The sequence below is a fragment of the Borostomias antarcticus genome (assembly GCF_949987555.1).
Source record: "Borostomias antarcticus genome assembly, contig: scaffold_288, whole genome shotgun sequence".
Taxonomy (NCBI): domain Eukaryota; kingdom Metazoa; phylum Chordata; class Actinopteri; order Stomiiformes; family Stomiidae; genus Borostomias; species Borostomias antarcticus.
In genome coordinates, this window is record NW_028176117.1 from 69,055 (window position 1) to 85,000 (window position 15,946).

Below are 15,946 nucleotides of genomic sequence, written 5' to 3' on the forward strand. Positions count from 1 at the left end.
GGGATGTTCGTTATGCATCCAGCTATTTTGACCAGTTTTATGATTGGGCTTTGCATCTGATTCGTGAAGGTAATGCCTATGTTGATCATCAGGATGCTGCATCCATGCGAATCAACCGTGGTGACTTCAATAAGACTGGCGTCGAGAGTTCTGACAGAAACAAGAGTGTGGAAGATAACTTGGCCGAATTTGAAAAAATGCGTGCCGGTGAGTACGAAGATGGTAAGGCATCACTTCGGGCCAAGATTGATATGCAGAGTCCCAATATGAATATGCGTGATCCTGTTTTGTATCGGATCCGCAAAGTCACTCACCATCAGACTGGCGACAAGTGGTGTATTTACCCCAGCTATGATTTTGCTCATGGTCAGGAAGATGCCATTGAGCACATTACACACTCCATCTGTACTCTGGAATTTCAGGATCACCGTCCTCTGTATGAATGGTTCCTAGATAATCTGCCAGTACCAGCAAGACCACGGCAGTATGAGTTTGCCCGTACTAATGTGGACTATACCGTGACTTCCAAACGTAAGCTGAAAAAGCTGGTGGATGAGGGTGTTGTGGATGGCTGGGATGATCCTCGTATGCCTACTATCTCCGGTATGCGTCGTCGTGGTTACACTCCAACGTCTATTCGCCGCTTTTCCGAGATGGTGGGTGTAAGCCGTTCGGGTGGTACTGCTGATGTTTCTATGCTGGAACATGCGATCCGTGATGACTTGAACACTAACGCAGCCCGCGCAATGGTGGTGTTCTCTCCTCTTAAACTGGTGATCAAGAATTTACCGGAAGGCGAAGTTCAGGAAATGAACGCCGCTGCACATCCTAATCGCCCGGAGTTGGGTAATAGAACGCTGCCATTTACCCGCGATATCTATGTCGATCGGGAAGATTTTACCGAAGATACAACGCTGTCTCGCAAGAAGTTCAAGCGTCTGGTTATCGGTGATTACGTACGTTTGAGAAGTGCTTATGTGATTAAGGCGGATGAAGTGATAAAGGATGAAAGCGGAAATATTGTCGAGGTACGTGCTTCTTATGTTCCCGGTACTGTTGGCGAAGATCCACCAGAAGGCATTCGCCCACGTGGTGTTATTCACTGGGTGTCGGCTACCTATGGTCAGCAAGCAGAACTGAGAGTTTATGATCGCCTTTTTAATCATCCGGCTCCTGATCGTGGTGAAGAGGATTTCCTGAGCCATATTAACCCGGAATCACTGAAGGTGATGCAGGCATGGGTCGAGCCATCGCTGGTGAATGCTGCTCCAGAACAATCCTTCCAGTTTGAGCGGGAAGGTTACTTTGTGGCAGACCGCTGTGACCACTCAACAGAACGCCCTGTGTTTAACCTAACCATTGGTTTAAAAGATACTTGGGCCAATAAAATCTGACAGGTAGCCTGATAAGACGCTGCCAGTTAGTGGCAGCGTTTTAGTAAGTGATAGTGAAACTGCTGATTGCCTCACTTTCTTGCTTAAATACTTCTGAACGGCTTTCACATCATAGCCCGGATGGGCAACAAAATCGAAATAGTCATGAGTGCATTGTTTCGCTCTCCTGATATCATAATACCTAAACCGTGAAAATGGCCTGAAACGCTGCATGTTCATAGTTAAAAAGGATGGAGAAAGTGCTGCATATTTATAACAGCCTGAGCCGCAAGAAAGAGCCGTTTATCCCGTTGGATGGAAACCATGTGCGCATGTACGTCTGTGGTATGACTGTCTATGACTACTGTCATATTGGGCATGCGCGAACAGTAACGGCTTTTGATGTGGTGGCCCGTTATCTGCGTGCTCGTGGTTACAACCTGACCTATGTCCGCAATATTACGGATGTGGATGACAAGATTATTTGTAGGGCTGCAGGGAATGGCGAAGATTTTATGACACTGACTGTCCGTATGATCGCTGCCATGAAGGAAGATTTTCAGCGACTTGGTAACTTGCCGCCGGATCATGAGCCAAAAGCTACTGAGTTTGTTCTAGGCATGGTTGAAATGATTGAGCAGCTGATTGAAAAAGGCTTTGCCTATGCGCCTGGTAATGGTGATGTCTATTACCGGGTTCATAAGTTTGCTGAATATGGCAAACTCTCCGGCAAGGTACCTGAAGAGCTTGAGCCTAGTACTCGTATCGAGGTTGAAGAACAGAAAGAAGACCAGCTGGATTTTGTTCTGTGGAAAGCGGCAAAACCTTGTGAGCCAAGCTGGCATTCACCATGGGGTGATGGTCGTCCAGGCTGGCACATTGAGTGCTCGGTGATGAGCAAATGCTGCCTTGGTGATACGTTTGATATCCATGGTGGTGGATCTGACCTGAGATTCCCTCATCATGAGAATGAGATTGCCCAGAGTGAAGCGTGTAATGGCGCCAAGTTTGTCAATACTTGGATGCACTCCGGAGCCATCCGTATTGATAATGTGAAGATGTCCAAGAGCCTAGGCAACTTCTTCACCATTCGTGAAGTTCTGGATAAGTACGATGAAGAAGTGGTTCGCTACTTTATGATCTCCAGTCATTACCGCAGTCCGATTAATTACTCAGAAGATAGTCTGAAAGAAGCCGGCGTTCGTCTTGAGCGACTTTATACGGCTCTTAAGGGGCTTGATCTGGAGGGAGTGGCGGTGCCAGAAAATAATGAATTTGAGCAACGCTTATTTAAGGTAATGGACGACGATTTTAATACGGCAGAAGCTATGGCAGTATTGTTTGAGCTGGTCCGTCAGCTCAATACAGTTCGCAGTCAGGATGAAACTACTGCACTGCCACTGGCAGCTCTGCTGGTAAAACTTGGTGGTATTCTTGGTATTCTGCAACGAAAGCCGGAAGCATTCCTAAAATCAGGAGCCGATGTTGATGAGGCCATGATTGAAGAGATGATTCAGAAGCGTAACGGTGCCAAGAAGAACCGCAACTTTGCTGAAGCGGACCGTATCCGTTATAAGCTGGCAGCGCAGGGGATAATCCTGCAGGACAGTAGGGTAGGTACTACTTGGCGGATGGAACGGTAATTTTTTATTTAAAAATCGGCCGGTTTAAACATGCCGGCTGGTACTTTTTCACAACCTCTCAGTTTCGCCAAAAACTTTCCGTTTGTATCTACTACCTTTTTGGTGCTTGAATTCTTGAATTCCGAGAGTGTACACTTAGGCAACTATTTTATTGGTGCTAATTGAGAGTGTCTTCCAATATGAAATGAGTCTGAAGTAAGCCTTATTTGCACATAAAATTAGCCTGTTATTTCTGGTCTTTTGCCAATAATTATTGGATGAACATCAAAAGAGCCGGACCATTGAGGTTTAACTGAGCATCCAGTAGAAACACTCTAGATTGCTATCGCTGGCTGTAACTGCAACGCCTGACTACAACAGAACCAAACAAGCTGGTAAGTTGTACGGAGGTATTTTTTTCTAACGCGATTTATTTGCTCACCGTCGCTATCAGTTACCAATGATTTCTGCGGCTCATTATTGTCCTGTTTATCCAGATACCATTGGAGGAGCAGGTGCCAGCACTTCGTTGCCTTCAGTCCTGATGTAGCTCTATATGGTGCCATGCTCTTGTTGGATCGTGGATTCAAGGTGCTGAATGATAGCGTCCAAATAATCACGATCTGGTGAGAAAAATGAATAATAGAGAGTATTGGCGTAGGATGCGTTCACAATAGACGGTGTTATGTAGTGCGCGGTTTGACGACGTTATATAACCATAAAACCGCCTCAAACTTTAGATAAACCGTCAGTGGTATCAAAGCCTGTTTCATGGGTTCTACCAAGCGATTGTAGGATACTAGGTTCTGGAAATAGTCTGATTTATATTGTGTGATCAGTCGCTGGTAATAGTGGTTGAAATTGCAAGAGGCACTATGATGGAAATAGATGATGTTGGCCATTATTTCACTTAGCGATAGATTGGATATCATTGTAGGCTTTTTTGAATGACAGATGAGTGGCCTATGCCATTGTGATTTACAATGCTATGCATCAATCATCTACATTACAGAATATATTGACAATAGACACGGTCTCAGTGCGTTATCAATGGTTTAGTATACGAAATATAGCTAAGTGGCTAGGGCGCACCTGTCTTTCACCATATAACTCACGGTTAATATCTGTGAAAAGCCGGTCCCTGCTTACACGACAAGGTGGATGAGGCTATTGAAAGCGGAGTGGCAGAACGGTCCCTGAAGATACCCAGTGGTTAGTCTGACAAGGTGACCATGGGAATCCGCCAAAGTGCGAGCAAGAGAAGTATGACAAAACGGGAGGCCATTGATAAGTGTGTAAACTATCTTCAAAAAACCGTCCTAGGCTCTGCTACAACGAGGCGCTTGATGCTGGCTATCCGATTGTCAGTGGAGTTCTTGAGGGAGCTTGGCGCCATTTGATCAATAATCGAATGGATCTAACTTGGGCAAAGTGGAGTTTGCAAGGAACATAAGTTGTGTTGAAGATACGCTCACTAGATTCAAGTGGAGATGGGCAGGTGTGTTGGAACTTTTATAAGGAATGCTCTAGTCTTCGTAATCATGGAGAACTAATGAATTGGGCGTCGCAGCAAGGGAACTACCACATAATACTTTAGGTTCTATATAAATATGGCTACTTGATACCAGTGATTGCCCTTGCTCGTTCTAAAATAATATTAAAAGCCCAAGTTCTGATGGTGATATCAATGGGTGCACTTACATCCATATCTGCTGGTAGAATGGCTTTTATCGACTGAAGGCAGGATTTGAGTTCCTGAGTGGGCTGGTGGGTATCAATCAGCGAAGCAAGAGTATTATCAAATGATAGTTCAACGGGTTTAAGCATACGTTCTTTGTATTTGGTAAGTACATCATTTTTTTTAATTGCTTTTTTTATATAGGCATGAGTAGGCTTAATGTTCACCTTCTCAGTTAGAGCTATACTCTCGGTACGGAGCTTCTCACATTTCTTTTTAATTTTTCTCAGATCTTCTGGAACTTTTGGGCATATGACTTTGCTACTCCAGTCTAAAATGGTTTGACAAGTCTCTAAAAGTCCAGTGCCATAATGCCTTAAATTATAATTCCCCAAGACTTCCAACAATGCTTCACACCCTTTGCCTTCTAGAGCTTCAAGAGCCTTCGGTATATTTTGTCTCTGCGCAGCATAGGCAGAGAGATTCTGGTATATGCTTTCAAGCCCCTTAACAATCTCTTTCGCATCGGCATGGCTTATTGCCATTTTCTCAGCAGATTCTAGAGAAACAACCCCAGAATCAATACTAACCTTACGGGTAGTCTTGTCGGTTCCTTCTAGAGTTTGTTGATCGTTGCTGAAAATGTCAGGAGAAGGCAATTTATTTTCAACTGCAACCGATGTCACCTGCAGCTGCCCCCATACCACTTTTGTGGCGGTACCTTTTGGAGTAGGCAAAAGACCTTGTGCATTAGCACTTTCAACATTATGTACTTTTGACATCCTTGTTTCCTGATCAATTCAGCCGGTAACACTCATCTGAATGGATAAAGTCAATAAGAATTCATTACCATATTCAAATATCGATAACATCAAATGGTACTAATGGATTTACAGCGGCATCGTAATCCACACCATCAACACCAAAACCAAACAGCTTCAAGAATTCCTCTTTGTATAGGATGTAATCCGTCAGTTCAGCCAAGTTATCATTGGTCAGCTGCGGCCAAGTAGCCTGGCAATGCTTCTGGATATCTTCTCTTAACTCCAAGTCGTCCAAGCGTAAACGATTACTGTCATCCACTTCCGGTGCAGAGCCATCGGTACGATAAAGACGTTCACGGAACATACGGTTTATCTGCTCAATACAGCCCTCGTGAACCACTTCTTCCCGCATCTTTTTAAAGACCATGGAAATATAAAGCGGCATCACCGGAATCGCAGAGCTGGCCTGAGTGACTACACTCTTCAGTACTGCAATATTGGCAGAACCATGAATGGCCTTCATCTTATCATCAATGGCATGAGCTGCACGATCCAGATCTTTCTTGGCTTCACCCAGAGTACCGTTCCAGTAAATTGGCCAAGTCAGCTCAGTTCCGATATAGCTGTAGGCCACGGTCTTGCACCCTTCTGCCAGAACGCCAGCTTCAGACAGTGCTTTCACCCATAGCTCCCAGTCCTGTCCTCCCATTACGGTGATAGTCGCCGCCACTTCTGCTTCTGTTGCAGGCTCGACGGCGGCTTCAAACAGTGTGTCTTTATTGGTATCCACTGCAGTAGCACGATAGGTTTTGCCAATAGGTTTCAGTACAGAACGAATCACCTCCCAAGTATCTGGCAGCTTGCGCACTGCCGATGCCAGAGAGTAGACCAACATATCCACCTGCCCTAGATCCTGCTTGATCAGTTTTGTGGTTTTTTGCTTCGCTGCATGGCTGAAGGCATCGCCATTCAAACTTTTAGCATACAAGCCAGCTTCATGGGCCAGCTTTTCAAACGCAGCAGAGTTATGCCAGCCAGAAGTGCCAGGCTTGGTTTCTGTCGCTGGCTTTTCAAAAAACACACCTATGGTGGCAGCTTCGGAGCCAAAAGCGGCAGTAATGCGGGAAGCCAGACCATAACCACTGGAAGAACCGACCACTAGTACCTTCTTAGGGCCATTGGCCACAGAACCCAGCGATTGAGTGTAGGCAATCTGCTCCTTCACATTGGCTTCACAACCACACGGGTGAGTGGTCGTGCAGATAAATCCACGAATCCTTGGTTTAATGATCATCGTTTTCCCCAACAGGTAAAATTCGGTTTGAAAAACAGGGGCTAGGACCAAGCATACCAGCTACAGTGTGTACACAACCTATCAACTTACCTAAAGCGGTAATGTTGGAAAGAGATGCTGCGCATAACTCTACAGCAATATGGTTATAATTATTACAGCCTGTAATTAAAATCACGGTCAACACCATCCAAATTTGACATATATTTGTAAATAAAAACATCCGTGGTGTTCGACTTTTCTTACTACCAGAAAAGTCGAACATTCCATGATTTTCAATGGCTTCAGCCAATACACCAAATGACCTAACTCTGGGGAACCGAGAATAATGCAAAACTTACATGACAGAGTCGTAAAATTAAGCATAATTATGTTTCTCTCTAGGACACTATTTGCGTTGTAACCCTTGGTAAGTAAGGGATTTTAAACTTTTATGGCTCTAAAAAGTCGTACATAGCGTACACATTCAAAAAACTTTAGAAAAAAGCCGTAGGAGCAGAATCTTCCAATGTTAAAAAGACTTTTCAAAGCAAAGGTTTCCCTAGTTAATGTCAGTTCGACGCTTACATTTTGTCTACAGCCATTGGATTTTAATGGTTTTTGGCATGGTTATGTTTTTTGCAAAGTGCCCAATGGCTCCTTCTGAGTCTTTGCCAGACAAAAAAGTACTAAAATCACTCTTTTTATGTAACATGAATATGTACAAAAATGATGAAGTATATGTAGAGCAAGGGACTATCTCATTGAACTCACGTTAATTACCATCTACCTAATCATCCTTCGTGTCTCAACTTACGAACCAAGTTTTTCTCGAAGTAGGAGGTTCGTCATAGGCAAAAACAAAATGCAGTTAGGTGTGGTTCTCTTGCTACGACGCCACATTCATTAGTTCTTCATGATTACGAAGGTGAGAGCATTCCTTATGGAAGTTCCAACTTGCCCGACAATCTACGTGAATCCAGTGAGCGTAGCTTCAACGCAGCCTTTGCCCCTTGCAAACTGCACTTTGCCAAGGTCAGATCTATACGGTATTGATTAAATGGTGACAAGCTCTATCACTGACTCCACTGGCAATCGTATCGCCAGCATCCGGCGCCTTGTCGTAGCAGAGCTTGGGACGGTTTTTTTGAAGATAGTTTGTACACTTATCGATAGCCTCTCGTTTTGTCATACCTCTCTTGCTCGCACTTTACTGGATGCCTCTAGCCGCTTTGTAGACTTTCATCTGAGTATATTCAGGGATCGTTTTGCCACCCAGCTTTCAATAGTCTCATCTACCTTGTCGTGTAAGAAGTGACCGGCTTTTCACAAATATGCAAGTACATGGATAAAGTATGATGATGGTTACCTTAACTACCTTCTGTTTCATAATCCAAGTAATCAGTTTCCGCTGATGATGGTGCTCATAAATAACAATGGCCAACTGTCGTTTTTGTTCTAGATCTCGCCTGAGCGCCTCCTCGAAAGCTTCTTCTATCACGGCTTATGCCTCTCTTTCTACACTGGCACACAATTTAGTTTTGGAGAGGCATGAGTCTTGTGGAGTTCTGTCAACATGGCCATGAACAACAATGCTGGGACCAGTTTTTCAAATGCCAGTGCCAGAATTGGTTTGAATTTCCTCTGTGTTGTGGCCAAGAGTATTGCATCATAAAAAACCGTAAGATCTACCAGAGCAACCGCTGCCTATATCAGACATCATTGGCAAGTGGACCATTCTTGAAGATAGTGAACTACCCTTTCTCACTTGGTTTCTAGGCATATTTTTAATGACTCAGGCCAATAATGGCATAGGGTGCGGTTTTTTTGATACGACAATGCATCCGCTAAAATAGCAGGGTTTTCGATATGTCAGGTAACGAAAAAGAGATGATTTTATGGTGATATAACGTTGTCAAACCAATAACTCCATAAAACCGTCTTTTGTGAACGTATCCTACGGCAATACCATAAATTATTCATTCTTCTCCCAAATACGTGAGCATTTGGACGCTATCATTTAGCACATTGAATCCACTCTCCAACAAGAGTATGGCACCATAGATAGCTATATCCAGACTGAAGGCAACGAAGTGTTGGCCGTCTCTTCCTCCCAATGCATCTGGATAAGTAAGCCGATGATGAGCCGTAGCAATCGTTGGTAACTGGTAGCGACGGTAGTAGAGAAATCACGTTAGAGAAAATACCTCCAGATAACTGACCAGCTTGTTTGGTTTTGTCGTAGTCAGGCGTCACAGTCAGCGGAAGTAATCAAGCGTGTGTCCGCTGGATTCTCAGTTGAACCTAAATACTGACAAGTACTCTTATGGATGAGGGGAAAAATTGTAAGTGATGTGATGGATCGCTCTTATGATCGAACGATTAAACGATATCGTGAGAGTTGCCTAAGTACGGATGGAAACCGATAGGCTACGCAACAGGTAGAGGATACAGTTAAAGGTTTGGTTTTTTTACGGACAGCTCACGGTTGGGATTGAGCAAACAGAAGACTTGCAGACCATCAGTTTTGCCGGTAGAGTCCTAGCGATGCGACCGGACTGGTTGAGTGAAGAAAGTCGGAAGAACGCGCCACAGAGTCAGCAGAAGCTGCAACCCAGTCTCAGTTCTGGAGAGAAGAAAGATCGCAAACAAATGGCACAGGTAACCACCTTTAATACGGTAAAACCAAATCCTAGAACGGCAGAATCGGTCATGGATATGGATATGGATATGGATATGGATATGGATATGGATATGGATATGGATATGGATATGGATATGGATATGGATATGGATATGGATCGGAAGAGCACAACGTTGTTAAATTCTGTCCTCCATCCATGAATAAAAGAGTGTGGTACAGTGTATAAATAGAGGCGTAAGCCGTGATAGAAGAAGCTTTCGAGGAAGCGCTAAGGCTGGATCCGGAGCAGAAACTGCAGTTGGCCATTGTTATTGATGGGCTCCGTCATCAGCGGAAACTGGTTGCCGTGATTGTGAAAAAGAAGGAATTAGAACAACCTTCATCATGGGTTTTATCCATGTACTTGAATATCTGTGGAAAGCCGGTTACTACTTACACGACTAGGGTTATGAGGCTATTGAAAGCTGAGTAGCAGAACAGTCCATGAAGATACTCAGAGTAGAGGCTGGCAATGAGAATCAGGAAAAGGACGAGCAAGAAAAGTCTGACAAAACGTGAGGCCATTGATAAGTGTGCAGAATATCTTCAAAAAACCGTCTAGGCTCTGCTATGGCAAGGCGCTGGATGCTGGCTATCTGATTGCGAGTGGAGTCATTGAGGAAGCTTGCCGTAATTTGATCAATGACCGTATGGATCCAGCCTAGGCACAGTGGAGTTTGCAAGGGGCAGAGGCTGTGTTGGAGCTACGCTCACTGGATTTAAGTGGGGATTGGAAGGCGTATTGAAACTTCCATAAGTAATGCTCTTACCTTCGTAATCATGAAGAACTAGTGAATTGGGCGTGGTAGCCTTGGAACCGCATCAAAACAATTTCCCTTTCTACGTTTGTGGTTTTTCTTGCCGGAATTGGTGATAAAATCCATCTGTTTGCTCTTATGCTGACGTTTCGCTTCCTAGCGCCATGGCTATTTCTCTAGCTATTCTGCTGGTTATATTACTGTACTAGGTAGCGGTGGCATGGCTCGGCCAATGGATGGTTGACTGGATCTCACTAGATTTTACTAAATAGTTGTTAACGGCATCCTTTTCGGTTGTTGCAATATGGACGCCTATTCTTGGCCTGCTTGATGATAATGAAGCCACTATGAATAGTTCTGGCGTTTTTCTTACTACGCTGGTGCTATTTCTTGTGGCTGAAATCGGTGATAAAACTCAAGTGGCAACTGTATTGGTGGTTGTTGAATTTCCGTCAACAGTTACGATGATTATTGGAACAACTCAGGGCATGTTGTTGACGAATGTGCCGATGGTTTTTTGGTGATCAACTGCTGCAAGATTACCTCTGAAGTGGATTCGTCGATTTGCAGCTGCATTGTTTTCTCTGCCTAGTATAGCCGCATTGGTTAGTGGTTGATCAGAGTAGTTTATGTTTTTGAACGAGGCTCTGAGGGAAAATAACTGTAATTAATTGATGCTTAGCTTGAGCTGGCAGTTGACGTAAGAACATGTTTTATGGAGAATGTGCTGCATCAGGATTCTATGGCCTGATCTATGTGGTGGGCCCTGCTGGTCCCCCCGCAATAATCAGCTGCGAACCCCGCTAGGCCCGGAAGGGAGCAACGGTAGTAGCAACATTATGTGCCGGGGTGTGGCTAGTAGGGTTCGCCTCCAATATTTTTTGATTCTCCGGTGCTTTTTCTTCCAATTCACATCCAAATTCTTCTTGATCGTGCAATCTTGAGTATTCTTGGTTAGCATAGGTACTCGCCAATTATGAAAAGCTGCTTAAGGCTGTTCTATTTCTGACATCAGGTATTGACGCTACTCAATGAGCTATCAGATTCTTGCACGCAAATGGCGACCACGTTCTTTTAAAGAGCTGGTAGGGCAGTCTCATGTTCTTCAGGCGCTGGTAAACGCTCTCGATCAGGATCGTCTTCATCATGCCTACTTGTTTACTGGTACCCGGGGAGTTGGTAAGACTACGATTGCCCGTATTTTTGCCAAATGTCTGAACTGTGAACAGGGTGTCAGTTCTACTCCATGTGGCCAGTGTTCTGCTTGTAAAGAGATTGATGATGGTCGCTTTGTTGATCTGATTGAGGTGGATGCGGCCTCTAGAACCAAGGTGGAGGATACCCTGAAGCTGCTGGATAATGTTCAGTACGCGCCTACCCGCGGCCGTTATAAGGTGTACCTGATTGATGAAGTGCACATGCTCTCTGCTCACAGTTTTAATGCGCTTCTGAAAACATTGGAAGAGCCACCTCCTCATGTGAAATTCCTGTTGGCAACCACAGATTCACAAAAGCTGCCCGTGACCATTCTTTCGCGTTGTTTACAGTTCAGCCTTAAGAATATGACGCCGGAGCGAATCGTTGGTCATTTGGAGAATATTCTTTGCCAAGAGCATGTCCCTAATGAGGTTGCTGCCCTCTGGCAATTGGCTCGTGCTGCTGATGGCAGTATGCGAGATGCCCTGAGTCTGACGGATCAAGCTATTGCCTTTGGCAATGGTCTGGTGAGTGAAGCCGAAGTTGGGGCAATGCTCGGTACCATTGATAAGGGACAGGTAATGAAGATGGTTGTGGCACTATCGACTGGCAATGCTGCACATATTTTGAGTTCTGTCTCATCATTGGCAGAGTACTCGCCGGATTATCTGGCGGTGCTGGACGATATGCTCTCTTTGCTGCATCGGATTGCTATCGCCCAAGCGGTTCCTGATGCCGTTGATAATAGTCAGGGTGATCGTGATCAGGTTGTTGAACTGGCTGCTTCAATGACTGCGGAAGACGTCCAGCTCTACTACCAGATAGGCTTGGTGGGCAAGAAAGATTTACCGTTGGCACCAGATCCCCGTGGTGGCTTTGAAATGGCTCTGCTGCGTATGCTGGCCTTCAGACCTGACGGTGCGCCGGCTGCTGTGAGGCCTCTCAATATTGGCAGGGTGGTCGTTACTGAAAATAGCGTGTCTACATCCAGCTCTTTACCACCAGCTGGATGCATTGCACATGCTGATAGCTCTTTTACAAAAGAAGGTTTTTCTTATCCGGAGCCTGAGCCTGTTGTGCAGAGTCCAGATAGTTCAGTTATAGTGCAGGAAGCATTGCAACCTCATAGTGTTGCAGCTAAAACCTTAAGCAATACTGACTCGTTTGAGCCTCCGGTGATTATGGCTGAGCAGGCGAAGGCAGGCATTGTTGAAACGGTAGCTGGAGCAGAGGTTGAGAATGTTGCGGAAGTAATGGCCAGCCCCATACTCAAGACTGGCGATAAGAAAGACTTTGCGCCGTTTCTGGATGAGGTTCCACTCTTTGCTTATGATCAACCGACCTGCGAAGAACCGGTTTATGATCAGAATCAGGCTGGTCCATCTCATAATGATATGCAGGAACACTGGTCTTATGACACGGCGTGCCATGGTGGGTCTGAAGCGCTGGAAGATAATTACATCCCTTCTGTAGCTGATACCCATATGGGTTTTCCTGTTGTTACGGATACTGTTCCAGAAACTAAGCCAGTTGCTTTGGGTGCGCCCGTCTTGGCAGTGGTTGAACTGCCAGAAAAAGATGATCGAACTAGTTTTGAGCATCTGGATGAGGTTAGCTGGGTTAAGGTGTACCGGGGTTTGCGGCTTGGGGGCGTGACTGGAACCATAGGCTCTCATTGCGAGTTTATTACTCGAGCTCATGATGTTATCAGGCTGAGGCTTGATGAGGATCGCAGTACTTTATATAACGACACTCATCGTCGACGTATAGAGAAAGCACTGTGTGCTTATTTTGAGCAGCACATTAAACTCTTAATTGACACTGGGCGTATTGTTAATGAAACTCCTGATGCTTGGCGAGAACGTAAAATTGCTGAACGACTAGAGAAGGCAAAAAATAGTATTTATTCAGACGCCAGAGTTCAGAGCTTGGTAGAGACGTTTTCTGCCATGGTGCTGGATGACTCCATCCAGCCGGTGGGCAATATCATTAAGTAAAAGGCTATAGTAACACTGTTGGCTAGTCTTCGGTAATGGTTGTCTCTTTGCTGTATTTGTGCAGAGGTCTATTATGTTTAAAGGTAGCATGGGCAATTTGATGAAGCAGGCCCAGAAAATGCAGGATGATATGCAGAAGCTCCAGGAAGAGCTGGCCAATGCAGAAGTAACAGGTGAAGCATGTGCTGGGCTGGTTAAGGTAATTATGACTGGTCGTCATGATGTGAAAAAGGTTGAAATTGATCAGAGTATTTTGAAAGAAGACAAGGAAATGCTGGAAGATCTTCTGGCGGCTGCTGTCAACGACGCGGTTCGCAAGGTTGAAGCCAATAGCAAGGAAAAAATTGGTGAGCTGACTTCCGGGCTTGGCCTGCCGGTAGGTATGAAGCTTCCATTTTAACCTTTTGGCTCCCGTCATTTTCCATTGATTGGTTTTTTATCATTGATTTATGCCGGGCAGCGTTATTGTTTTTGATTCAAGCTTTTTGATTCAGGTCTAAATTATGTTCAGCCCAATGATCATGGAATTTATGGAGTCGCAGCGCTGCCTGCAAGTGCTGGGCCGAGCTCTGCTCAACAACTGGCATTATATTTACTGGAAATGATCTGGATCGGGATGTGGCTGTGCGCTTGTTTGCTGCTCTTAAGCCGGTGGCAGAAGTAGTAGGTCACTGTTCATAGTACCGAGCACTGATTGTAGGGAGTATTCGTCAAATCTGTGCTAACCATGGCAGAGATGAAATACTACGCGATATTATCGAGAATCCATTTGATGTGATGGCCTTTGAACAGGCAGGTGGCTTTTCTGATCGTTACTTTGTACTGATTTGTCATTTGTTGCCTATCTACGGTATTGGTCCTGAAGATATGGGGATTAAGCAGATGCTGGAGGCTGTTTCTGAAAATAAGGTTGATGAAGTGATTCGGGCAACCAACCATACCATCGATGGAAAGGCTACTGCCCGCTATATTGCGGAAGAACTAAAGTCTGTGGGTGCGGTTCCATTGCTACGATGCCACATTCATTAGTTCTCCATGATTACGAAGGCTAGCATTCCTTATGTAAGTTCCAATACTCCTGCTAATCTTCACTTGAATCCAGTGAGCGTAGCTTCAACACATCCTCTGGCTCTTGCAAACTACACTTCACCACGGTTATATCCGTATGGCCATTGATCAAATGTCGGCAAGCTATCTCAATGACTCCATTGGCAATCGGATGGCCCGCATCCAGCGCCTTGTCATAACCGAGGTTGGGCCAGTTTGTTTGAAGATAGGCTGCACACTATATCAATGGCCTCACGTTTTGTCAGACCTCTATTGTTCGCACTTGGTCTGATTTCCTAGGACCTTGTCAGGCTCTCCAACTTGTAGTGTAAGAGTGACCGGATTTCCACAGATATTTAAGTATATGGATAAAGTCGATGATGCTGGTTGCCTTAACTCACTTACTTTTCATAATCACGGTAATCAGTTTCCGCTGATGATGGTGCCATCAATAACAATGACCCACCGCTGTTTCTGCTCAGGATCTAGCCTGAGCGCTTCCGCGAAAGCTTCTTCTATCACGGCTTCCTCCTCTCTTTCTACACTGGTCCAAACTCTCTTATTCCTAGCTGTAGGATGGAATTTAACAACGTTGTCACTCTTCGATCTATATCCATGACTGATTCTGCCGTTCGAGGATTGGGTTTTACCGTATAAACGGTGGCTACCTGTGCCATTCGTTGGCGATCTTTCTTATCTCCAAGACTGAGCCTAGTTTGCAGCTTCTGCTGACTATTTTGTGCGTTCGTCCTAGTTACTTCCCTCAACCTTCCTGCTCATACCAAGCCCTTACCGTCAAAACTGAGGATATGCAGGCATGCTGTTTGCTCAATCCAAACCTTGCACTGTTCGTAAAAAACGTGAGCTCTACGAGACAATCCATTGCGCTACATAGGCTTCAGCCTTTTTGTACATATTTATGTTACAGAAACAGAGTGATTTTAGTACTTTATTGGCTTGCAAAAGCTACTAAGTAGCCATTGGGCACTTTTCAAATAACATGACTATGTCTCAAGCCATTAAAATCCAAGGTCTGTAGCCAAAATGGAAGTGTCGAACTCACGTTAAAAAGGCTCAAAGTCTTTAGCCGTATCAGCTACCAACTGCATAGCCTGTCGTTTTCCAACCATATTTGGCAACATCTCACGATGTCGTTGAATCGTTCGATCATGAGAGCGATCTATTACATTACTTATAATTTTTCCCATCATGCTATCATAGTACTTGTCAGTACTGAGGTTTAACTGAGCATCCCGCGGGAACACGCTTGATTGCTTCTGCTGGCTGTAACTGCGACGCTAGATGACGACAGAGCTATACAAGCTGGCCAGTTGTCTGGAGGTATTTTTGCTACCGTGATTTCTCTGCTTACCGTCGCTACTCGTTACCGACGATTGTTGCGGTTCATCATGGGCCTGTTTATCCAGATACCATCGGAAGAGAAGGCGCAACACTTCGTTGCCTTCAGTCCGGATATAAATTTCTATGGTGCCATGCTCTTGTTGGATAGTGGATTCAAGGTGCTGAATGATAGCGTCCAAATGATCACCGCTGGTG

At 44.9% G+C, this 15,946-nt stretch overlaps 1 protein-coding gene across 1 annotated transcript; it reads left to right on the forward strand.

The window, feature by feature from the left end:
* Nucleotides 1-1,624: 1,624 nt before the first annotated feature.
* LOC311328785 (cysteine--tRNA ligase-like) lies at nt 1,625-3,540 on the forward strand (the record flags this gene model as incomplete). Its single annotated transcript, XM_084462697.1, has 2 exons — nt 1,625-2,986; nt 3,493-3,540. 2 exons carry the CDS (start codon nt 1,625-1,627, stop codon nt 3,538-3,540), a joined length of 1,410 nt encoding a protein of 469 aa, XP_084318823.1.
* Between the last annotated feature and the right edge of the window lie 12,406 nt (nt 3,541-15,946).